Here is a 27,444-nt window from a genome sequence, read left to right as displayed (position 1 = left end):
GCTAGCTTATGGTATCTGATCTTTTTTCTTCTTTCATTCCTATCTTTCATTCTTTATTTTTCTTTTCATCGAAAACTTGAGCGCGTGTTCGGGGAAGAATTGAGTCCAAATAAGTCAAAAGTCACGTCAGTCATTTTTTTACAGATACTTTCAAATATACAGAAATTAATTCTAGTAGGGAAATATTAAAGAAATGAGCTTTAGTTTCGTTTCGAACTAAATGATTAGGATGAACAGAACACATGGTGGGAGTGAGAGGCAGCATAGAAAGCTTTTTTTTTCATAAAAGTCCTTTTTTCGACTAAATATTTTTATAAAAACACGAGCAGTTCAGCCTGACTTTGCTCGAGCCCTATGTACTGTTCATAACTATATTTGCATATATATATATATATATATATATATATATATATATATATATATATATATATGCATATGAAAAAGTTTGACTCATGTCCAGGTAACCTATATCTAAGATTTCAAGTGTTTAAACCCAGAATTGGTGGAGGAATTTTGTAGAGTCTGCAAAGGTCAACTCATTCGACATTTTTGGCAGCCAGATTTTCGGCCCAAAAACCGATTAAAAAAGCTTTCTGCATGCCTGAATACCCTTTATGTAAAATTTCAAATGTTTAGACCCAAAATTGGCTTAATAGTTTGCTAGAGAGCGCAAAAGGAAAATATTTTGAACTTTAACCACTTGGCAGCCAAATTTTAGGCCAAAAATCAATTAAAAAGCTTGCCCTATATCTGAATATACTTTATGTAAAATTTCAAATGTTTAGACTAAAAATTGTCTAAGTAATTTGGTAAAGACAGCAGAGGTCAATTTTTTTTTTATTTGACTCCAATTTTTGACCCCTTAACATTTATAGTTTTGGGTTCAAATCAAATTAAAAGTTTAATTCCATTTCAAAGTAACTCACATATAAAATTACGAGTGTTTAGACTCAAAATTGGCGTACAAGTTTGGTAGAGTTTTCAAGATCAAATCGTTGAATTTTGACACCTTGACAACCAAATTTCTGGCTGAAAAGCGATTAAAAAGATTTTCTCAAATGGCAATACCCCTTATGCCAAATATTGAGGCCGTAGACTGAAACTTGACAGAGTATTTTGGTAAGAAAATGTACACATAGACAGACACACAGAGACAATTCTACTTTTAGAAATATATAGATTATTGGTTACATTATTTATAGATTATTGGTTATGCATGTTTTAGTGGAACCTTAGTTCAGACAGACTACTACATCAAACAAAAAAGGAATAAAATTAAAGGCAAAGTCAAGATTCATTCATTTTGTATATAAAAAGATGTTATAGTTGTGACTCATATTCTGGGGAAGGAGAAGTATAGTTAGTGAAAATGGAAAAAGAGGAATAATGGGTGAAAGGGGGAGAGGAAAGGGGCAATATATTCCAAGTTGGCCAGATAATCCTAGCAGCAAGAATTTTTATGGCTATACTTTAGTTTAAGGACATAAGTATCTTTACTTTGATCTGTAATTAAAAGCTTAAAACACATGTATATGCACAGATATAATCATTTACGCATATTCATCTATATAGTTTTTATTTTATTTTATTTTTTTGTCAGTGGTTGTTATTTCCATTGAACAAAATTTGGCTTTAATGGTTTGACTGGTTTCTCATTTACTTTAGGTTATAAATTTGGTTTAAGTTTTTGATTACTATGTGCATAATAATAATGAAATAACGTATTCAACCTCTATGACACCAATTATATTTAAACTATTGATTTTTATTTATTTGTTGTTTAACTAAGATTTAGGATGATTTTCTATGAGAAGATGCAAAAATATTATAATATAAGTACCTGGATTTCAAATAATTCCACTTATTCATATAGGCAACCAGTTACTTCGCGTCGATCTAGAGTCTAGATCGACACTATTTACGTTTGTATTCGATAAAAAGCAAACTATGGAAGACCAAACAGGCCCAAAAAACTTATTTTTCAGTAACGAAAATTTCAATGTATTATTAACGCTGAGGCTGGCCAGTACCAGATGGGTGACCATTTGTATGAGTTTGGTTTTTAATGTGTATGTGTGTGGAGACCAGGCTCCCCAAAATGGGGAAGGGGCAATTTAAAGCAGAATAAAAAAAAAATATTTCAGCGCGTTTGGTCCACCGTAGTCGAAAAGTGGCAAACGTTTTCAAACGGGATCGAAAAAATGATGCTATTTTTAACACAAAGCGCACAATATTTATCGATTTTTTTTGTATCGATTCTTCAAAGCATGTCCTATTTAATAATGATCATGCATTATTCGGCTCGCTAAAAAATAATTGTTAATTTATTTATCAAAGATTTTAAAATGGCTTTTTTCGTATAAATATTAGACATTTTTTTTTGTTTTGCTTAACTTAAATTAATTATTTTACTTAACATATTCACCGAATTTCACACTTCAAAACTCAAAAGCGGGATAATTAAACACAATCGAATTCTGATATTCAGACGTCAAAATAAGGTATGCAAACAATTTTTTTAATCTATATTTCTGTCCCTTACAACAACACAATATGTTGTGTTCAGTTTCAGATGATTATTTTAAGCATATTTGTACCCCCTCAAAACAAAGGGGGGTTGTAAGTAAAGTATATATATATATATAAATATCGTTTATGAAAAATAAGTACACTGTTATAAAGTTAATTCTTCTCTTAATAATCGCTGAAAATTTCGTATTGATCGGATAATTATCTGATTTTTGGTAGATTTTTAAAAAGACGGTCCGTCAAAAAGTACTTACCTGCCCCCCACCTCAGTTTTGGCGGTGCCTAATATAGACACATGTTACAAAAATTAATAAAGTTTATACGTAAACTAAACAAAGAAAGTATAGGTCAGAGTGAACGTATTTACAAATATGGAATAGGGAGATAGGTTGCAATAAATGGATGGCCCAGAGGATAATAAAAATATTAAAATAGAATACGAAATGGTCAATTTAGATCAAAGTAAAGATTCTTACGTTCTAAAACTAAAGTATATCCATAAAAATAATTCATCCTGCTAAGAAGGTGTATTTCTCACTCCTACACACCCTCTTTCACCCCTATTCATCCCCCCCCCACATTTACACTTCGTAAACACAGCTAACCGTTGTCACAAACTATATGCCTCTTTTCCCAGGATTTAAATCACATCTACAGTATTTTATGAACAAAATGAATGCATATAGATTTTGGTTTAATTCGGCTCCTTTTTTCAGTCTGATGATGTGGTCTCTCTAAATTGAGGTTCTACTGAAACATATATGCACATATGTAATCAATAAGTTTGTATAATAAACAGACTATATACTTGCTCTGTCGTCCATCGAGCACTCTTTAATAAACTCAGAGATTTCAATGATCTAACTATACAATGTATATTTACATTATATATATATAGAGAGAGAGATAGATAGATAGATAGATAGACAGACAGATAGATAGATAGATAGATAGATGGATAGATAGGTAGGTCCTGGCTTGAGGTAGTTGCTTGTCTAGCCGCACTGATGAGCTGTGAAACATTGAAACAGTACTGTATGTGGATGACTATATATATATATATATATATATATATATATATATATATATATATATATATATATATATATAGTTATTTGTGTGTACGTGTGTGTATGTGCGTTACATCCATGTATATATGTTGTTTTAGGGAATATATATATGTGTGTGTGCGCGCGCACACGCGTAGGTGTGCCCGTATTCAGATATAAGGATTAACTTATATAGATGTTTAAATGTATTTTTGCGTGTGCCTGCGAATGTGTGAATACACATTTTTAAGTGTAGATAAATGTGTGTTGGCGCGTATGTTATATTATATATATATATATATATATATATATATATATATATATATATATGAACAAACAGTTAATAAAATATCTTAAAAAACACTTTGAAATGAGTTAAAAACATATTTAATCTGAAAAGGAAACACTAGATAAATGGATAGTCCTTAATCCGCGGAGTTTCGAAGAAATACTCTCCCTCATCAGAGGGTAGGAATTAGCAAAATGCGGGATCGGATTTTGCATGCAGAAGTATTTGATGAAAAAACAAGTAAGTCAAAGATCTTACTTGAAAACAAAATAAGTTAAGCAGAGGGAATATGGAAAAGAAAAAGGTGAATGGATAGTCTGGTGGAAGATAAAAAAATCCAGTGACGGTAAAATCCAAATGTAAAACTTCAAGAAAGTTAAAAGAATTTCCATTTGTACAAGTAAAATCCAAGGAAATCTCGTAATTGGAAGAAGATGGTCCATAATAATCCAAAGGCAGAAATCCATGGAATAATTCACAAAAATGTATACAAGGAAAAAAATAATATTAATAAAAGAAAAATAAGATGTGCTTTTCACTGTACTTCCTACCATCTTGGATCATTTTGGTAAATTCAATTGTAATTTTCATTTTATAAATATACTAGCAGGGGTGCCCGGCGTTGCTCGGGTGTTTGGGGGTGTATGCTGTGTAAAAAAAGCAAAAAAACAAAAAAAATAGTTAATTTTTTAAAACTTTGACCCCTATTATGACCCCTTAAAATTTATTGTTTCGGGCTCAAATCACTTTATTAAGTTAGATCCATGTTCAAGGAACCTAAATCTAAAATTTCAAGTGTCTAGACTCAAAATTGTCGGGAGTTTGGTAGAGTTCTTAAAGGTCAAATCGTTAATTTGACCCCTTAACAGCCAAATTTCTGGCTGACACCCGTCACATCGATTTTCCCAAATCTCAGTACCCGGTATTTCAAATTTCGAGTCTATAGACTAAAAATTGACAGAGTTATTGCGTAGGGAAATGTACACAGACAGACAGACACACAGACAGACAGACACGTTCACTTTTATATATATATATATATATATATATATATATATATATATATATATATATATACTGTGTGGTCTTAGAAATTAATAGGCAAAGTCTTTGATTGTTGATATTATATAGATTACACTAAATAAACTAACGTCATTAATACTTTAACATCCAGTTTTCTATAATATCCAAGAAGGGAAAATTAAATGCTAATATAACTAATTGAATCTCTTTGGTAAATTTTATTAATAATAACGGATTACAGATTTCAAATGCTGTTTAAAACTGACCAAATGTTTATGAACCTCTTCGTCTTTCTTCCATTTTCTTCACTTTGTGCCTTTTTTTAATTTTCATTCGTATTTATTCATTGGTAATTCTTCTTCTTTCTTGATTACAAGTAGATAACAAACATTTTGTATACAAAAATGTTCTTGAATTTAGTCTTGATAATAACTTTAGGACTGAATGTGTGGGATTTCTGAAAAGATGACCACTGAAACATGTATGCGCATATGTAGTTAATAATAATTGTATAAATAAATTGTATAAATAAATAATTGTATAAATAAATATATATCATTAATTGAACACTCGTTAATAAACATATTAGTTTCGTGTATTTACATCGAGGAAACTAAGCTATACAACTAATATATATATATATATATATATATATATATATATATATATATATATATACATTCATACATACATATGTGTGGGTGTAGTAATCTGAGAAATTTTAAGAATTTGTTTAAAGAGTATTTTTAGAGTTTGAAATATAAGTATAACAATTAAATAAATATTCCGAATACTTATGAAAATTGTCCTTACTTTAAACAAAGTTTTCCATCGATGATCAAATGTCCATTTTCTATTGATAACAAATTAAACATGCATTGGGAAAACTTCATCAATTTGATTTGTTGATGAAGGTTTCTAAAAGCATATTGAATTTATTATCAATACAAAACGTGTATTTTCTAGGACGAACAGAATCTATTATGTTAAAGTAAAGTATTTGTTAAATATATTCGAGTATTAGTAATTTATACAATGTTAAGCTATATACCTAAACGTGTGTGGATTATTTTTTTTATTATCATTTCGACTTCCGGTTGTGATTTTTAGGAGAGAGGAATTTTTAATGTCTATGTATAATTAGCTATTTCGAGAAAAATAATATTTTACCTATCTAGGACGGGTATTACACGTATCAAATAATTGTATCTTACGTATATTCACCGTCCGTGCAAAGGTAAAATTATTTCATCTCTATGCTGTAAATTACGTACCCTACGTAACACACACACACACACACACACACCCACACAAATATATATATATATATATATATATATATATATATATATATGCGTAAACTTTACTAGACATTGCAAGAAAATCACTAAATTTGTTTGCAAACATGATTTAAATTAAATAATTATGGGACGTATATTTCTGCTTGTAGCATCCAATGCTAATTTCATTTTTTTTCATTTTTCATTTCTATTTTACAAATTCTGATAAGTTGCTGCTAAAAAAGAAACCTTGTGTGCATGTCCCTTCTATTTAGGCTTACGTATTTATTTCATTTTGTTTACTTATTTTATTTCGATAGGGACGAAGCTCCACTTTTGTGTCTCAATTGATGCATTGCACGGCGAGCCGATGATCACACCCACTTCATTCATGTCGAGACATAGATTCGTTCTCCTTGATTGCAGAAGTCCATCCTTGTTTGGAATAGAAAGAAAAATTAATATTTACATTTAAATTCATACGTAATTAATGCAATAAATGATTAACGCTTTCATACTAAGGCCGATAAACTGATACACGCATACACGTATTCATAAACGAACATGACATTAAATAAAGAAGTTCATTTTTTTTTCATTTGTAACTTAATATTATTTACAAGGAACATGGTGTGGAATAACGCTGCTTATATTTATGTACAGATTCAATAAAATATAATGTTGATTTTAAAATTATATATATTGTTGTATTATGGGGTGGCTCCCAGGTTGGGAAATCGTAATAGTGCGTAGGACTCCCTGGCTGTGGTACATAGCAGTTTTACTTACGTCGGTCGTCCATGGGTTCACTTGTTTACTAAGCGGTTGTCATGACAACGAGTTAAGACTAGTGAGTTATCTCACCTTAGACTGGCACTTTTTCCTTATCTTGCCTCTCGTCAATTGTCAAAAATGTCATAACAACGTTGAACCTGAAAACAAAGCGGTTGACACTTAGAACGACCAGCCGTAACTTAAAAATATGCATTAAAAGACGTAAGTCACAATTGCGTTTGTTTTTGTATAAAATTATATTTTACAATATTATACAATTTAAAACAGTTCGTCTTTTTTCTTTTGATGGTTCTGAAGTTCACAGCGATAGTAACAGTTTTCTCACAGTGCTCTGAGGAGGGAAAATGACGCTTCAACGATCCGGTCTTCAGCAACACATGCTGTCCCTTGTTTCTCCTCTCTCTGCTCTGCTAGCTCTCTCTGCTAGATTCACCGTTTTTATTGGCATTTTGTCGCTTTGTTTTTTCTATCCACGCGTCCTGTCAATCGGTTGATAGATAATAGAACATGCGTTCTTTAGTCACGTTTTGACCTCAGATGATCATTCGATTTCATCTTCAGCCGAGCGACACGTGAATTACCCACTCATGCCAATATCTGTACTTCCAGAGCTTACGAGGAATGTCACGTTTCTTTGTTTTGTAAACAAAAAAAATCGTCGTCCGATTTCTCTGTTTATGACGTAAGCCCTTTCTCTTTTCAACTGGTAGACAATCGATTATTCGATGCCCACTCTTTTAAATCTTTTATTAAGTTTTTTTCTTTTCAGTTATGTATGATGGTTCCAGCCATTCATTACATAACAATATATATGTGTGTGTGTGTGTGTGTGTGTGTGTGTGTGTGTGTGTGTGTTGAAACGATTAATCGGAATTTGAATCGGCTATCGAAACAATCAGAATGTCTAGCTGTATCGGAATCAGTATTGGAATCGAAAAAATGTGTACCTATTTTCTGATACCAAAACGATTCTTTTAATTGTTTTGCTTGTGTAAATTTTAAAAGAAAAATTGCTGGTAGTAATAATGAAATAATCGATATTCATTTATTTTAAACAGCCAATAAAACTAAAATCTATACGTCATACCCTACAAATGTGCTTTTACGTTTTTGTTATTTATTCAATTTTTACCCCAAACAAGGCAAAGTGCCACTTTGAAGTAGGGGGTTACTATCAGGGACATAAGTTACAGGGATATTATGAAGGGATAGATGAGTGGCAAGATGTTTGTTCACATCACACTTGAACTTCTGCATGTCAGTACAGTTGGAAAAGCAGAATCCCGGGAGGGAGTTCCAAAGTCTAGCAATTCTGGGAAAATAAACTATTGGAGTAGAAAGCTTTCTTACACATCGGGATCTCTATTGTGAAGGGGTGGAATTTAGCTGCTTGTCGGGTTTGTCGGGGTATTTAACTCGAAGGGGTACAAGTGCCTGTAGTTGGTCAGAGTATTCACCATTAAAGTACTTGTACATAGGCAGAGGGATATCTTGACATATCAAAGGTCTTCGATTAGGTATGACATAAGGGTCTACGATATAACTGGTAATGATGTCTCAATTATTTAATCATTTCTCTCTGATAGGCTTATAAGAGTAGTGGTTGATGGACAGAAATAAGAGGCCCACAGTATTAAAGCTGGAGCCCCTCAGGGGTCCATCCTGGGCCCAACTATCTTCCTGATCTACATCAATGATCTCCCAAAACACATACTTAAATCTTTCGTTGACATCTATGCTGATGACACGACGATCTATGGCAACACATCAAAAGCTGTAAATGACAAAGTTCTCTATGATTCTCTCTCCTCTGATCTTCAGCGCGCGGTGCAGCGGGGGAAGAAGTAGCTGGTTACTTTTAATGCATCTACAACTAAGCTCCTATCTTTACATCATCAACGCTCTGATCTCCATCTGGCATCAATTGAAATCGATGGCTCTCGTCTTGGGGAGGCTCCTTGTTTGGACATGCTTCTGGGTTTGATCTTTACCTCTGATCTGATATGGAACATGTACATCGTCTGTTGCGCAGGTCGCTGGGAAAATGGTGGGATGTTTCTATCGCTCCAGAAGATATCTCACTGCTGATGCAATTCTCTATCTGTATAAAAGCCAAGTACGTCCAAGAATGGAGTACTGCTGCCACACCTGGGCTCTAGCTGCTAAAAACAGCCTATCCTACCTTGACAGAGTACAAAATAGACCGTGGCTTAGTGGGGGATGCCCTTTTCTCTTCCTTGCAACCTCTCTCCCACAGAAGAGACGTCTAGAGCCTGTCTTCATATTATCGTTATTTTCATGTCAAGTGCTCGTCCGAGCTCCAATCTCTGGCCCCCCCTCGCCAATCTTTCATAAAAAACACCCGTCTTGCTGAAACCATTGTCAGTAATTTTCCCCCACTCTTTATCTGTGCCTAAATCAAAACGTAGATTCCACGAACAAAGCTTCTTTCTTAGAAGTGCACGCCTGTGGAACTCTCTTCCGTTGGCCTGTTTCCCAACTGAAGCCTAGATGACAGTTCAGGACCTATCAGGTTGGCGACTCTCTTTTGAACCCTGTCTAGGAGTGAGAGACTAGTAGCAGATGCACCAGCATAAATGTGACAACAGTACTCCATACATGGGCGAATGGTGGTCTTATGCAGGCACAGGATACTTTCAAACGTTAGTAGTTTTCTAGCACAGTAGTGTGTCAATGCTCTCGATGTATCTATTCCAGTTCATGTTCCTTGTGAGCGTTAAGCCGAGGAGTTTAAAGAAAGTACTTTCAGGTAATGTGTTTTTGGCCATTTCTATTGGTAGTAGAGAAGGTTTCTTGTAATTACTGAAGGAAACAAGCTTCGTCGACGCAGCATTGAATGTGACCACTCATTTTTGTTCCCAATCCACTACATATTGGATGTCTTCCTCTAGTGTGTCTGCAATTCCCTTAGATATCTGTTTATTTGTTTTTCCCTTGTGTCTGTTATAGAGAGTGGTGTCATCAGCAAATATACCATTATATACCATTTTATCAGGCAGATCATTTATGAATATCAGAAATAATAAAGGTCCCATGATAGAACCCTGAGGCACCTCCGTATTTATATCATATTGTTTAGATCTACGACCGTCAAGGACAACTTGGATGTTTCTCTTACTTAAGAAGGATTTAATTACATTATGTATTCTTCCAGTGGTACCATATGATCTCATTTTTCTTAGAAGATCATCGTGTCATGCCTTGTCAAAAGCCTTAGATATATCGTGGGTTACCGTTCTACCTTCCCCTGCTTTGTCCAGTGAACAGTATATACGTTCAGAGATTACAGTTATGATATCTGCTGTGGAATAGACTTGCCTAAATCCTTTTTTGGTCTCCCAGTTCTCATTTCTAATGGGTGATGTTTCTGACAAAGGGTGAAGAAAAAGCTGCTTCCCAGGTCGGTAGTACTTCGTGAACAGTAGTCTGAGATGTCGGAAATTTTCTGTCTCTATGTCTATCCTTGCGGTCATGTCACTAGTAAGGGTGCTGGAGGTAAACGTTTTCATCTGGGCTGACGTTAACCGCCTGATAGTCAGTGACCCGAACCTTGGAAACCACTAAGGAGGCAGTCCTATCAGCAGGTGCAAAGTACTGGGGCTGCTGTATTGTCATTTGGTGAATGGATTCTGGACCATGCAGTAGTCTCTGGTGGGGCCTCTCGATGCCATACTAGTGGGTAATTGTTACGGCTTTACCTTATCATGTGCTACAAAAAAATCCCGTCTTTCGGCTCTTACTTTCCCTCTCTGTTCTGCTCTAACCAAGTATGCTGACCTGTTCCACAAATCTCAAAATCCTCAACATAAAATATCTCAAAAAAGAAAACACGAATAAACCTAGAACTCCATCCTCCTACGTAGACCCCTACTACCATGTATTCTTCTCCAACATCAGGGGTCTACGTTCTAACCTTCCAGAGGTTGAAACCCAATTACAGGAGACGAAACCTGACATATTCTTTCTAAGCGAAACTGGAATAGGGCCGACTACCTCCCTAGATGAGTTCATAATACTCTAACTTAACATATAAATCTGACCCCCAACATCGCCACGGGCATGTAATATGTGCCTAAATTAAAGATGGCTTCCCGTATGGCAGGGATATCTTCAGAGAAGACCCTAATCTACCTCATATGTGCTTCCGGGTTGCACTTGCTTACACCACCGCATTTATATTTGCCCTCTATCGCCCCCATAACAGCGGAGTTACTGTCTTTAAGAGTATATCAGAGAAAATTGACCACATCCTGTCTGCTCATCCCTCGGCCAACATTCACATTTGCGGTGACTTCAATGTCCATAATGTGGAATGGCTGACCCACTCAAATAAGACTGGTGATGAGGGGAGGTTCTGTCATGATTTTGCCATTGCCTATGACCTCACTCAGATTGTTCACGAGCCAACCCGAGTGCCCGATAGTATCGGTCAGTGTTTCTATCCACTTCCCCTGAGCTATGCTCATGTTCTGTTCTATCTCCTCTGGGATCCTCCGACCACTGCGTCGTATCAGTTAAGATAAAAATGAAATATAATAAATCTACAGACGTACCTCTCCACCGTACTGTATACCGATACTCTATGGCGGACTGGGATAGCTTCCGTACATTCATATCTGATCTACCTCTCCATTCCATGTTTAAAAAGGATGTGTCCTCTATAGTATCAGACCTGACCGAATGGTTACTTGTAGGCATAGACCAATTCATACCATCCAAAAAATTCCAACAAAAACCTAACAGCCAGCCATGGTTCTCCCCTGAATGTGTTGCTGCCATCGCACACAGAAATCACTTTTTCCATAGCTACCAACGTAATAGATGCACTGTAACTAAAGCTGCTTTTAGGACCGCCAGCAACCATTGTAAAAGAGTAATAAAAAATGTAAGAGAACTATATGCTCAATCCGTTAAATCCAAAGTAGCTGAGCAGCAGCTTGGTTCCCAACAGTTCTGGCAAATAGCAAATAGGATCCTGAACAGAAGTGTGCGTTCTATCCCAACCATTATCAATGGACCTGAGGTCATCTCATTAGCAACATACAAGGCCAAACTATTTGGCAAGAACTTTGAAGCTTATTCTACCCTACGCAACGAAGGGCATCACTCGCCATATTTTCTCCTATAATACAGAACACGCTAGGTAACATACAAATATCTGTGTATGAGGTCGCCAAGCTAATCAAGAACCTTTATTCCAGTAAAGCAACTGGCCCTGACTGTATCTCAATTATAGTGTTAAAAATGCTTCAACCAGAACTTGCTACCATACTTACGAAACTGTTTAAGCGTTGCCTTAAGGAGAAGTGCTTTCCAACACCCTGGAAAACCTCATCAGTATGCCATGTATTTAAGAACTCAGGTGATAAGTCATCTCCCTATCAGTACAGACCAATAAGCCTCCTGTGTGTCATGAGTAAGTTGCTGGAATCCACAATAAATAGAGAAGCAGTCAACCACCTCAGCATATATAACCTTAGCGACACGCAATATGGTTTCGGCTCTGCTAGATCTGCAGCAGATGTGCTAACGGTTATATCTCATAGGATTAGCGAATCGCTCGACAAAGGCTTCATTTCTAGGGCAATGGTTCTTGACATATCAAAGGCCTTCGATAAGGTTTGGCATAAAGGCCTACTACACAAGATTTCCAACTACGGTATAACTGGAAATGTTTTCTCGATCATTGAATCATTTCTCTCTGATAGGCTCATAAGAGTAGTGGTTGATGGGCAGAAATAAGAGGCCCACAGTATTAATGCTGGAGTCCCTCATGGGTCCATACTGGGCCCAACTCTCTTCCTGATCTACATCAATGATCTCCCTAAACACATACTAAAACCTTTCGTTGACATCTATGCTGATGACACGACTATGATTTAATGGGTCAGTTCTTTCGCCAGAATTCTTGAAAACTGGTACCACAGAAGCAGTTTTCCAGCAGGAAAGCAAGATTCGTTAAAGCATTTATTGTAAAGTTTGGAGAGAACTGGAGCAACCTCGCCGAAGCATTCTTTTAATAGCACAGCCGGGATGAGATGCTTTTGAGGGGTCTAGGTTTTTTTATGATACCATGTACCTGAGAAAGGGTGATTTTCAGATCATCTAGTGTGGCGTCAGTAGCAAAGGAAAGTCAGGGAGGGAGTGGTTTTCCGGGTTAATGTGGAGTTTTAGGCAAACCGACTGGCAAGAATGTTAGCCTTCTCGGTTGCCGTGCAAACAACCTCATGATCGTTTTATAGTGGGGGAATCGTTGACGGCCCATTATTATGTTGTAGATTTTCCAAAAATCACGGGTTCCTAATTTCTGTGCTTCGATGCATTTTCTGATGGTGTCAGTGTATTCTGTGATATCTGTCGCTATTTTTCTCTTACAATCCCATCTAGCTTCTATATATTTCTGTCTGCTTGAAGTGGACTTATGTCGGTTAAATCTGTGCTACGCATGCTTCCTTTGAGCAATGGCAGCTCCACAAGTAGAAGTAAACCATTGGGGAGACTGGAGCTTGCTATAGAATTTCCGTATAGGAATATGTGCTTCAATTGCAGTTTTGAACCATTCAGTGGTTTCATTTGCGCACTGTTCAGCTGAAAGAGAAAAGATATTTCCCCATGAGCCATTTATGATGAGATCCCTGATGGCCTTTTTGTAATACCTCGTTGTTTTGAGCAGTGGCTCTTCAGTTTGGAATCGAAAATTTGGGGCGATTTCTACCATTATGACAACGTGATCAGCATTCCTGAATGGGCCGTGAACATTCGTTATACAATCATCGGGAACTGTGGTCAGAAATAGGTCTAGAAGTGAGGTATGTTTATCTTGTTGGTCGGGGAAAAGTGTCGAAAATGTAACCGTGATAGGGAATGAGAGAAAGAAAAGTTATGTGTTGTGTTACCAGCACAGTTTGAAAAAATGTTTGCGAATTATCATATTTTTACGGTGATCGGGGAAAAATAACAATTCTATAGTAAACTATTTCAGATTTATAAAGAATCGGAATCGGTAATAGTATCGGAATCGGGGAAAATATTGTAAAGGTCCCATCACTAATATATACATTTCTAATATATTTATAAAAATCTCAACAATTCTTACCCTGTCTCTACAGTTTCCATACAAGTCTATTATACTCGCTACTAACGGAAAAGCGTGTTTGAATGAACTATGCATATATTTCATCCCTGTTTAAAAGTCATTACATTTATTCCAAAATACCCTATTTGCGATACGTATTCACATACAGAACCAAGTAAACATTTTTACTCTTTTAGCATGAAGTACTCTCATTCCACTCACGTCACCGTACTATGTACAATATACTACACCAGATTTCAAAAGGAAATCCATTTAAATTCAAACTTTGCGTCTCGATTGTCTTTTCACAATAAGGAACTGTCATCTGATTGATGTTCAATACAAAACTCTGCCTATAAATAATACGTTTTAGCTCTACAGAATATCGTAAGGAATTGCAAAACACTTCAGATCATATTAAGCATGGCGTCTTACACTGACTTAAACGCATTATCTTGAATGACCCATAAATATGAGAAACAATACATTTTAACAATTACAACATTTGTTTCATTATATTTTATCTATTACTAGTTGGGGTACCCGGCGTTGCCCGGCGTTGTCCGGCGTTGCCCTGGTTTTTAGAGGCGTGTGTGGTTGAGGGATAGTAAAATGAAAACAAAGCGAAGTCATAATCCTGTTTAAATATAAAAATAAACAATGTTAAAACTATAAAAAATTCGTGTTAAAATAAAAAACAATTAAAAAAATGAACGTGATGCAATACGAACTGTCCGGCGGTGCCCGTGTGTTTGAAAAAATCCTTAAAAAATTTAAGGGGGTGGGGGTTCAAACTCGAACATTGACGCGAAAGCGCAAAAAAAAAGAAACGTGACGAATTAACTAAAAAGTGAATTAGGTCAAATATCAATTCTGCAGTGAAGTTTGTTTTGGTTTAGTTTCAGTAGTCACATCCTACTCGAATTCTAAATCAATGTTTTTGTTTTCTCGAATTCTAAATGAATTTATTTGTTTTAATTTCTATTTAAGTGTAATGCAAGTGAAATCACGATATCGTTGCGTTGTAATGTTTGTGTAAAAATAAATGTTGATTTGAAAGTACTAATAAATAAAGATCATAGTAAGATTTCACGGTTAGAGTCGTTAAAACCGGAAGTAAAATCCAGTTACTCTCGCAGATTGCGTCTTACACTAACGAAAATTAAGCAAAAAGAAAACAATAATAGTTATCACGGTTTCGTTTTTTTTTTTTTTTTCTATTTTATTATGGAAAAAACAGAAAGCATAAATCAGGGGAAAAGATTTTTTAAAAACGGCATAAGTAACCTTCTACGATTCCAAACCAGTGTGTTTCCTCGTAGTGTTCCTTGTGAACGCATCCGCTGCGGTGTAAATGTGGAGAGGGGAAAGGAGGAATCTAATAGAGAGAAAAGATGTAGCAACTTCCATTGAATCTAACCGATTTTGGAAGTGGACTCTCACCGGAAAAAATATAGGAATGTACCATTGTCGAGGAACTGTACAGGTAATAGGCTTATAGCAAACCTCAGGTAATGTGCAATAGTTTGTACACATTACATTTTCATGTAATGTCATGATTGTTAATCCTGTTATGGTTAAATTTGGAGGGGAAGAATGATTCATTTTATTTATATAGAAGAAAAAGATAGAAAAAAGAAGATAGAATTCATGAAAAGAAAAGGTTAAATCACGTGTAAATATAATCAAAACAGCTCGAAGAAAATTTACCTTATATTAAACACTATTAGATTAAACATTAAGATGTATGGATGTACATTATATCCACAATTAGATTAAACATTAAGATGTATTGATGTCCATTATGTCAACTATTAGATTAAACATTAAGATGTATGGGTGTCCATTATGTCCACTATTAGATTAAACATTAAGATGTATGGATATCAATTATATCCACTATTAGATTAAACATTAAGATGTATGGATGTCCATTATGTCTACTATTAGATTAAATATTAAGATGCATGGATGTCCATGATGTCCACTATTAGATTAAACATTAAGATGTATGGATGCCCATGATGTCCACTATTAGATTAAACATTAAGATGTATGGATGTCAATTATATCCACTATTAGATTAAACATTAAGATGTATGATGTCAATTATATCCACTATAAGATTAAACATTAAGATGTGTGGATGTCCATTATGTCAACTATAAGATTAAGCATTAAGGTGTATGGAGTCCATTATGTCCACTATAAGATTAAACATTAAGATGTATGGATGTCCATTATGTCCACTATTAGATTAAACATTAAGATGTATGGATGTCCATTGTGTCCACTATTAAATTAAACCTTAAGATGTATGGATGCCCATTATGTCCACTATTAGATTAAACATTAAGATGTATGGATGTCCATTGTGCCTAGTATTAGAGTTAACATTAAGATGTATGGATGTCCATTATGTCCACTATTAGATTAAACATTAAGATGTATGGATGTCCATTGTGTCCACTATTAAATTAAACCTTAAGATGTATGGATGCCCATTATGTCCACTATTAGATTAAACATTAAGATGTATGGATGTCAATTATGTCCACATTTAGATTAAACATTAAGATGTATAGATGTCCATTATGTCCACTATAAGATTACACATTAGGATGTATGGATGTCCATTATGCCCACTATTAGATTAAACATTAAGATGTATGGATGTCCACTGTGTCAACTATAAGGTTAAACATTAAGATGTATGGATGTCCATTATGTCCACTATTAGGTAAAATGTTAAGATGTATGGATGTCCATTATGTCCACTATTAGAGTAAACATTAAGATGTATGGATGCCCATTATATCAACTATTACAATAAACATTAAGATGTATGGATGTCCATTATGTCCACGTTAAGATTAAAGATAAAGATGTATGGATGTCATTTATGTCCACTTTAAGATTAAACATTAAGATGTATGGATGTCCATTATGTCTACTATAAGATTAAACATTAAGATGTATGAATGTCAATTATGTCCACATTTAGATTAAACATTAAGATGTATAGATGTCCATTATGTCAACTATAAGATCAAACATTAAGATGTATGGATGTCCATTATGTCCACTATAAGGTTAGACATTAAGATGTATGGATGTCAATTATGTCCACGTTTAGATTAAACATTAAGATGTATGGATGTTAATAATGTCCACATTTAGATTAAACATTAAGATGTATGGATGTCAATAATGTCCACATTTAGATTAAACATTAAGATGTATGGATGTCCATTATTTCCACATTGAGATGAAACATTAAGATGTATGAATGTCCATTATGTCAACTACAAGATTAAACATTAAGATGTATGGATGTCCATTGTGTCCACTATAAGATTAAACAATGAGATCTATGGATGTCCATTATGTCCACTATAAGGTTAAACATTTAATGTATGGATGCCAATTATGTCCAGATTTAGATTAAACATTAAGATGTATGGATGCCCATTGTATCCACTATTATATTATACATTAAGATGTATGGATGTCCATTATGTCCACATTAAGATTAAACATAAAGATGTATGGATGTCATTTATGTCCATATTATGATTAAACATTAAGATGTATGGATGTCCATTATGTCCACTATTAGATTAAACATTAAGATGTATGGATGTCCATTGTGTCCACTATTAGAGTAAACATTAAGATGTATGGATGCCCATCATATCCACTATAAGATTAAACATTAAGATGTATGGATGTCCATTGTGTCCACTATTAGATTAAACATTAAGATGTATGGATGTCCATTGTGTCCACTATTAGATTAAACATTAAGATGTATGGATGTCCATCATATCCACTATAAGATTAAACATTAAGATGTGTGGATGTCCATTATGTCAACTATAAGATTAAGCATTAAGGTGTATGGAGTCCATTATGTCCACTATAAGATTAAACATTAAGATGTATGGATGTCCATTGTGTCCACTATTAGATTAAACATTAAGATGTATGGATGTCCATTATGTCCACTATTAGATTAAACATTAAGATGTATGGATGTCCATTATGTGCACATTTAGATTAAACATTAAGATGTATCGATGTCCATTATGTCCACTATTAGATCAAACATTAAGATTTATGAATGTCCATTGTGTCCACTATTAGATTAAACATTAAGATGTATGGATGTCCATTGTGTCCACTATTAGATTAAACATTAAGATGTATGGATGCCCATAATATCCACTATAAGATTAAACATTAACATGTATGGATGTCCATTATGTCAACTATAAGATTAAACATTAAGATGTATGGATGTCCATTATGTCCACTATAAGATTAAACATTAAGATGTATGGATGTCAATTATGTCCACATTTAGATTAAAAATTAAGATGTATGGATGTCCATTATGTCCACTACAAGATTAAACATTAAGATGTATGGATGTCCATTATGTCCACATTTAGATTAAACATTAAGATGTATGGATGTCCATTATGTCCACTATTAGATCAAGTATTAAGATTTATGGATGTCCATTGTGTCCACTATTAGATTAAACATTAAGATGTATGTATGTCCATGTGTCCACTATTAGATTAAACATTAAGATGTATAGATGTCCATTATGTCAACTATTAGATTAAACATTAAGATGTATGGATGTCCATTATGTCCACTATTAGATAATGGACACCCATACACCTTATGTTCACTGTTAGATTAAACATTAAGATGTATGGATGTCCATTTTGTCTACTATTAGATTAAACATTAAGATGTACGGATGTCCATTATGTCCACTTTTTAATTAAACATTAAGATGTATGGATGTCCATTATGTTGACTATTTGATTAAGCATTAAGATGTATGGATGTCCATTATGTACACTATTAGATTAAACATTAAGATGTATGCATGTCCATTATGTCCACTATTAGGTAAAACGTTAAGATGTATGGATGTCCATTATGTCTACTATTAGATTATACATTAAGATGTATGGATGCCCATTATGTCCACTATTAGATTAAACATTAAGATGTATTGATGTCCATTATGTTCACTATTCGATTAAACATTAAGATGTATGCATGTCCATTATGTCCACTATTAGGTATAACGTTAAGATGTATGGATGTCAATTATGTCCACTATTCGATTAAACATTAAGATGTATGGATGTCCATTTTGTCCACTATTAGATTTAACATTAAGATGTATGGATGTCAATTATGTCCACTATTAGGTAATACGTTAAGATGTATGGATGGCCATTATGTCCACTATTAGATTAAACATTAATATGTATTGATGTCCATTATGTCCACTATTCGATTAAACATTAAGAGGTATGGATGTCCATTATGTCCACATTTAGATTAAACATTAAGATTTATGGATGTCCATTATGTATATTAGATTAAACATTAAGGTGTATGGATATCCATTGTTGCAGAGAATAAGCATATAAACCATATCCCATTTACAGAAACTCGTACAAATTCAATCCTACACATAAAGTCACAACTTCAAAACATGAAATATTAACACAGTTATAGACATGCACAAAAATGTTTTTATTGACACCAGGCTTTTCTCTGGCGAATAACGTATGACAAAAATGATGCCGCTTTCCATTCGTTAAAATTAATGGAATTATTACTAATTATTTAATTAATTGAAATTCATTATTGAAATCAGTATTATTATATTAATTTATTTATTGCAGACGATTATCATCATCTTTTTTTTTGTTGTTGTTTCATGACATTTCTGACGAAGACCAGAGGAATAGTTGGCCGAAACGTCGTAAACAACAACTAAAAAAGATGAGGATAATCGTCCACAATAAACAAATTAATATTACTAAATATTCATGTCGAAATCAGTACCTTTGAAACTTTGAAGGGCTTTTATTTTTTCGTTTTTGGGGGTAGGTTTCTTCTATTGTAATACAATTCGTAAAATATCAAGCAATTAATTAAAATCAATCACTGGTAATTGAAGTAATGATTTCATGATTTTCTATAGATCAACTTCTATTTTTTATTATAAAGATGAAATTAGAATATATATATATATATATATGTATGTATGTGTGTGTATAAAAAGATAGAATTAGCATATATATATATATATATATATATATATATATATATATATATATATATATATATATATATATATATATATACAGTGCCGGCAAAAAGAAAGTCTGCACTTGTAGTTTTTTCAAAGACTGCAAATTTAAGCTAAATTTAATGTAACTGTTTAAACAACTTATAGGTCATTTGATCTGTCTTTTATTCCTCTATAATTTTCTCTGTTCATATTTGACTTTTAATTGAGTTATTCTAGTGTTCACGTGTATAAAAAAAATAACTTCCAATTGAGGAGGCAAAAAGAAAGTCCGCAGCAACAAATTTGCTTAATAACAGTTTAAATTATCGCCCCTGCACACTATCAATAATTCACCCCCATTCTTTATCTGTGCCTAAACCTAAACGTAGATTCTATGAACAAAGCTTCTTTCTTAGAACTGCACGCCTGTGGAATTGTCTTCCGTTTTCCTGCTTTCCGGCTGACTACAATATGGTTGTGTTCAAGTCTAACGTAAATAAGTTCTTGATAAGCCGTTCTATATAAGTTATCAAATTTACCAAATTTTCATTACTAATGATTACTATATTGTCCAATTTCTACTGTACACTCTTTAACCCTTATCCTTGAGTGGCCTCTTGGCCTTGATAGGTGGTGATGCCTATGTAAAAAAAAAAGTTTAAAATATTTACCAATAGCCAACAAGGCATCTCTAATCGCGATTGTTGCTGTTCCAAATTATACAACGTAACATTTAGTCCATATTCCACGACGTTCTCTTACTGATCGTCAGAAGCTCATTAAGCTCCACTTTTCTGGTTTATCCAATTGAGAAATCGGCCGCAAATTGGAATGTGATGAGAAAACGGTACGAAAGACTGTGCAAAAGTACCAAAACACCGGCAGTCTTTGTGATGCCTCTAAATCTGTTCGTACTAGCGTTACTTCTAAAAGGGAAGACAATGCTATCAAGATCCGCAGCCTAAGAAACAGTTTTGAAACGGCTCCCCAAACCCAACAACAGTGAAATCTTGTTAAAAAGTCCTCTCTTTCTCTTGTCAAGCACAGATAAAAGGAATTTAATTTGCGAGGATATGTTGCAAGATGCAAGCCAATGATTTCTGTTAAGAACAGAAAGACCCGTCCGGACTTCGTCAGATGCAATAAAAATCATGACGAAAGCAAGTTCAATAGGCTAGACAGTGATGGTAGACAGTATATTCGTCGGAGGAAAGATGAAGAATTTAATCCTAGGTGCTCAGTTTCATCGCTGCAAAGTGATGGAGGTTCAGTTTTGATGTGGGGCATTATTAGTATCAATGGTCCAGGGCCTAAAGTTCTGTTTCCAAGGTTGAATTAATTCGACCAAGTACATTAATATGTTGACTTAGCATTTTCTACCCTACTTTGGTCGGAATTTTTATGATAATCCCATCTTCATGCAGGATAATGCTTCCATTCACACAGCTGGCAATGTCAAGTGATTCCTGGAAGAGCATGATATTCCGTGTTTCGATTAGCCTGCACAATCTGCAGACCCCAATCCTATCGAAAATGTATGACATTACATCAAGCAACAGCTATGCAATAATAAATTTTCAAATGTGAAGGAACTTTGGAGAAAAATTAAAGAAAAGTGTGATGCCCTTTCCTCAGAGTGTTGCTGCAATTTAATTCAAGGAATTCCCAAAAGATTACAAGCTGTCAAATTGCAGAAGTGCTATGCTACTAAATATTAACTAGTTCATTGTGTTCCTGTTGTATTTGTGTTGCATTAATGTCCTAATGTTTCATTTAAATAACAATTTTTCATTCTGCAGACTTTGTTTTTGCCTCAGCAATTTGAAGTTATTTTTTTTAACTTGACTGAACACTAGAATATTTCAATTAAAAGTCGAATATGAACAGGTAAAATTATAGGAGAATAAAAGGCCAATCAAATGAAGTATGGTTTGTTTAAACAGGTATATTAAATTTAGCTTAAATTGGCAGTTTTTGAAAAAATTATAAGTGCAGACTTTCTTTTTGACACATGTGTATATAATATATAATATATATATTATATATGTATATATATATATTTATTTATTTATAATTTTTAAAACAGTAATTTACATATACGTCCAAACCAGATTACTGTTTTAAAAATAATAAATAAATAAAAATGTTATATATACGCCCAAACAAATTATGGGAGACTTTCTAAATAAATACGAACTTCGAGGCGAAGCCAATATAAACCGTATTCATCGATTGTTTGAAAGAAGAAAAAAAAGCAACATATATATATGTATTGAAGGATGTCTTCTTCTCCTGGAAAACATCTCACGCCTCACATTACCATACACATGTACAAAGCCACCATGGAGTATTGTTGCCACATGTGTGAGTCCTACTCAAAGTAAGCTGACAGTGCATAACTCTCTTAAAACTTCAAATATGTTTAACTCTTAATCTAACTTATATCATATGTATAAAATTTCAAAGGGAAGAAAATCAAAGTGGATCAGATTCTCTACATTATTCTTTATGCACTGAGTATAGCAACAGTATGTAAATATTTATATCTGATTTTAATGAAATATAAACCATATATACACATTCATTGTGAGAAGTTTTTATAAAAAAAATCAGCTGCTTTTTATTGTATTAGTAGATGAAACGGAAAAAAGCGAAGTACAAAAAATTGAGTTTAATGAGCATAATGAAAATGTACATAACAGTGATTCTCATTCGAGCACAGGTAATGTCGGGTTTTCTGGTTGTGTTTATCTCTCTCTCTCTCTCTCTCTCTCTCTATATATATATATATATATATATATATATATATATATATATAGACTTATATGTAATTATACTTAGTTCGTGAAATTCAGTAAATTTTCGTATACCAATGAGTTTTAAGCCAGTATAATTATATATAAGTCTATAATGCTCCTTATTGTGAGCTGAAAAATACACCAATACATACAACATGTTTTCAAAAGAGGAAATCACTTTCTCACCGAAGAGCATAGCAATTCCAGGACACAAGCAATACACAATTAGCATGATCCAGGCGGTAAAGGATTTCACTATAAGAATCAGATGGAAGGTATATCACCACACTATGAAAATACTGAGGTAGTAACATCACCGCCCCGGAGGAGGACAGCGTGAACTACTGCAAACTCTACCAGATAAAAACCAGAAAATGCCTACCACATTTACAATCCTTGGAACGTTTTAGGCTAGACTTGATAAAAAAAAGCATGAATATGTAAACCCTAAGCTAGAAAACATTAATAAGACCTTCAGAAAAATAATGGACAACCCTAACCTTATGGTCCCAGCAGATAAAACCATGAATATTTACAGCATGAATTTTCAAACTTATAATAACCTCATTCTAACCGAACTTATTAATAAATACAAGAAAGCAACTGAAGAAGATCTATTTAGAATCAACTTGTTAGCATTAAAATATGTGAGAAAATGAATATCCAAGAAAAAATAGAGGTCTACACTCCACTTAACCCTCGGTTTCTATTGAAGGACCATAAACCAGACTTCAGTAATAAACACAGTATTAGACTTATAGGCCCATGCGCATCTGACATAGACAATATCAGTAAAAAGATACTAGACAGAATCATACCAAACTTAAAATCCAAAATTAAGCATAACCTCTGTATTTCTACAGGGGAATTAATCAAGTAGTTTGACAAGATCCCTAAAAACCCAAAAAGCAAATTTATCATATTCGACATAGATGCGTACTACCCCTCCATTTCCCCGGCACTATTTAAGAAAGCACTTAAGCTAGCAGAAGATGAAACTGACTTAACAAAGTTAGAAATTGAAATTATAAAAATAGCCAGGAAAACCTGTTGACTAGAAAAGATAGAGAGGGCCATTTTGACATTACAATCCTAAGTGCTCAGTTTCATCGCTGCAAGGTGGTGGAGGTTCAGTTTTGGTGTGGGGCATTATTAGTATCAATGGTCCAGGGCCAAAACAATAAATATTAATGAGTCATAATAGGGGTCAAAGTAAAAAAACGACGCACTTTTCGTAGTCAATTCTAGCGACCGTATTACGGAAAAATCAAGAACAAACACCAGAATTTTTTTAAGGAACATGGATTAGAGATAACAATAGATAGCAATTGCAAAATAGTTAATTTTCTGGACGTTACCCTCAACCTAAACAATAGCACATACGAACCTTATCACAAACCTTACCAGAAAACTTTCTACATAGATTACCGATCGAATCATCCGAAAAACATGAAGAAAGCGCTGATCCCCAACATTTCTAAAAGAATTTCAGAACTTTCCAAGAATGAGAATCGCTTTGAAAAAAAAATAGGAATACTACAACGAGGCCCTTAGGAGATCAGGATACAACGGAAAAATTGAATAAAATAGTAACAAAAATAGTAACTACAAACCCAGCTGTGTAATCTCATACAACATGGCAATGGAAGCTAGAAAAAAAAACAAAGATTAATAAGGGAAACGTTGAAAATGATCTTAAGAATAGGCACGGTGGGGGAAATAATAACAACAGAATAGGGAAGGATGAGGGTGGCACCATTAATAATAGAAATAGACGCAAGAGACAGGTTTGGTTCAATCCACCATTCAGCGAGCACATCAAAAATAATATACCTAAGGAATTCTATAGAATAATAGAGCAAAGCTTCCCCCCTGAAAATAAATTAAACAAAATAATAAATAGAAACTCTGTAAAATTATCTTTCTGAACGTCCAGAAACTTAACTAGCACTATAATCAGCTCCAACAATAGAAAAATCAACAAAATAACGAACAACAATGAACTAGCATCAAACACAAGTATCCTAAATAGAAATTGTAACTGCAGATGGGAAATGTCTAACCTCAGAAATAGTGTATAAATGCGAGATAAAAACTAACAACACTAAGAAGATATATCTGGGAGCCACGGGAACAGAGTTTAAGAACAGATATAGAAACCACGTAATATCATTTAAAAAGAAACCTGGGACAGAAACTAATAGGGGTGGCGTGAACGGCAGTAAGGGGTGGGCACAAAAATAAGCATTAAAAATAAAAACAAAAAGAGAAACACAATTGCATTAGGTGATTGGATTAGGGAACTTAGCAGAAATAATGAAAATTTTGAATTAAAATGGTCAGTAGTGGACAGGGGGGGAAGTACAGCCCTGGGAAATCAAAAAGTTGCAATCTTTGTTTATTGGAAGCCTTCTACAGTGTGAATTCCAAAGAGGAAATTTTGAATAAAAGACTTGATGCCATACAGGGATGTCTTCACAGAAATAGATTTCTGCTATCACGCCTTAAATGTAACTGAGGCATAAATCCTTTTATTTTTTTACAAAAGGATCATCAGATGCTAGGATTAAATTTTAATGTAGAGTTAAATAGCTAGAATTGTTACAATCTAAATGAACGATCCAAATCCCACATGCGAATAAAAATTCCATTCCTCTTAACCGGATAGGAAATATAAATAAGGTATACAGCTCATCCAAGAATGGTTTTTGCTCCATAACGGTGAGCGTCCTTGTATTCAATCATAGCAGTATGGACGGTGAAATAAGGGTTACCCTCTTCAAATCAATAAAACAACTTAGCAATTAAACCAGTTATTATTAAAAAATAAAAATTAAATAAGCAATTTGGGGGTTGCAAAATTTATGTAAATATAATTTCATCAGATTTTGTCATCCTACACCCTAAGTTGGTAGAATTCATACTGACTTACTTACCTACAGCAATCCCCGTTCTAAATGTTTTTACCCATAAATGCAGGAGTAAACATGGGTGGTTTTGCTGTCAGAATAATAACTAGAGGATATATATTTTATTTATTTAGACACCCAAAAATATAACGCATGAATTAAGTGATTAGTAACAGAGGTGGGTTAAACCCATGGGCTAAGACTATTCTTTGAGATCAAAACAAAATCTATATACTTAAGGGGTCATAATAGGGGTCAAAGTTAAAAAAAATATCGTTTTTTTTTTTGCTCAGCATACGCCTCCAAATACCCGCTAGTATATCTATAAAATTGAAAGAGTCTGTGTGTCTGTGTGTGTGTGTACATTTCCCTACGAAATAACTGTCAATTTTTAGTCTATATACTCGAAATTTGATATACAGAGCACTCATGCTAGTATATCTATAAAATTGAAAGAGTCGGTATTTCTCTGTGTGTGTCTGTGTGTGTACATTTCCCTACGCAATAACTCTGTCAATTTAAAGCCTACAGACTCGAAATTTGATATACAGGGTACTGAGATTTGGAAAAACCGATGTGATCGGTTTTGACCAGAAATTTGGCGATTAAGGGGTCAAAGTTAAACGATTTGACCTTTGAGAACTCTACCAAACTTCTCCGACAGTTTTGGGTCTACACACTTGAAACTTTAGATATAGGTTCCATGGACATGGCTCTTACTTAATAACTTAATTTGAGCCCAAAACAATAAATATTAAGGGGTCATAATAGGGGTCAAAGTTTAAAAAAAAATTGACTGCTTTTTTTTTTTGCTCAACATACACCTCCAAATACCTGGGCAACGCCGGGCACCCATGCCAGTATATCTATAAAAGTGAAAGTATCGGTCTGTGGGTCTGTGTGTGAGTGTGTGTGTGTGTGGGGGGTGTCTATGTACATTTCCATATGCATTAACTCTGTCAATTTTTAGTCTACACACTCGAAATTTGATATAGAGGGTACTGAGGTTTGGGAAAATATATGTGATCGGTTTTCGGCCAGAAATTTGCCGATGAAGACGTGAAAGTTCAACGATTTGACCTTAGAGAACTCTACCAAACTCCTCCGACAATTAGGGTCTACACACTTGAAATTTTAGATGTAGGTGTATTGGACTTTTATCTAACTTAATAACTTGATTTGAGCCCAAAACAATAAATTTTAAGGGGTCATAAAAGGGGTGAAAAATAAAAAAAAAATGACCGCTTTTCTTTTTTGCTCAACATACACCTCCAAATATCCGGGCAACGCCGGGCACCCATGCTAGTATATCTATAAAAGTGAAAGTGTGTGTTCGAGTGTTTGTGTGTATGTGTGTCTGTGTATTTCCCTACGCAATAACTCTGTCAATTTTTAGTCTACAGACTCGAAATTTCATAAATAGGGTATTCAAATTTGAGAAAATCTTTGTAATTCGTTTTTGACCAGAAATTTGGCTGTTAAACATTAGTGTTTTTACCCTCACCTTGGCACTTTTCCACAGGGAAGGGTCACTTTTTTCGCCGATATTTTCAAAGCCATCCTT

General features: G+C 34.1%; 1 protein-coding gene across 3 annotated transcripts in view; it reads left to right on the top strand.

The window, feature by feature from the left end:
- Positions 1 to 27,444, top strand: part of LOC145276812 (polypeptide N-acetylgalactosaminyltransferase 13-like) — a 434,740-nt gene that overhangs the window by 61,641 nt on the left and 345,655 nt on the right. The window contains exon 10 of one of the 3 annotated variants that reach the window (XM_080128140.1): positions 6,491 to 6,866. The exons of the other annotated variants lie outside the window; for them this stretch is intronic. Within the exon in view, the coding sequence (XP_079984266.1) occupies positions 6,491 to 6,544 (54 nt within the window). The 3' untranslated portion in view covers positions 6,545 to 6,866. Of the gene's footprint in view, positions 1 to 6,490; positions 6,867 to 27,444 lie in introns of those variants that run through there. 3 annotated transcript variants of the gene reach the window in all.

The sequence above is a fragment of the Euprymna scolopes genome, chromosome 5, assembly GCF_053919585.1.
Source record: "Euprymna scolopes isolate OS-2025 chromosome 5, ASM5391958v1, whole genome shotgun sequence".
In the NCBI taxonomy this organism is placed as follows: Eukaryota; Metazoa; Mollusca; class Cephalopoda; order Sepiida; family Sepiolidae; genus Euprymna; species Euprymna scolopes.
This window is presented reverse-complemented; position numbering and strand designations above follow the sequence as displayed.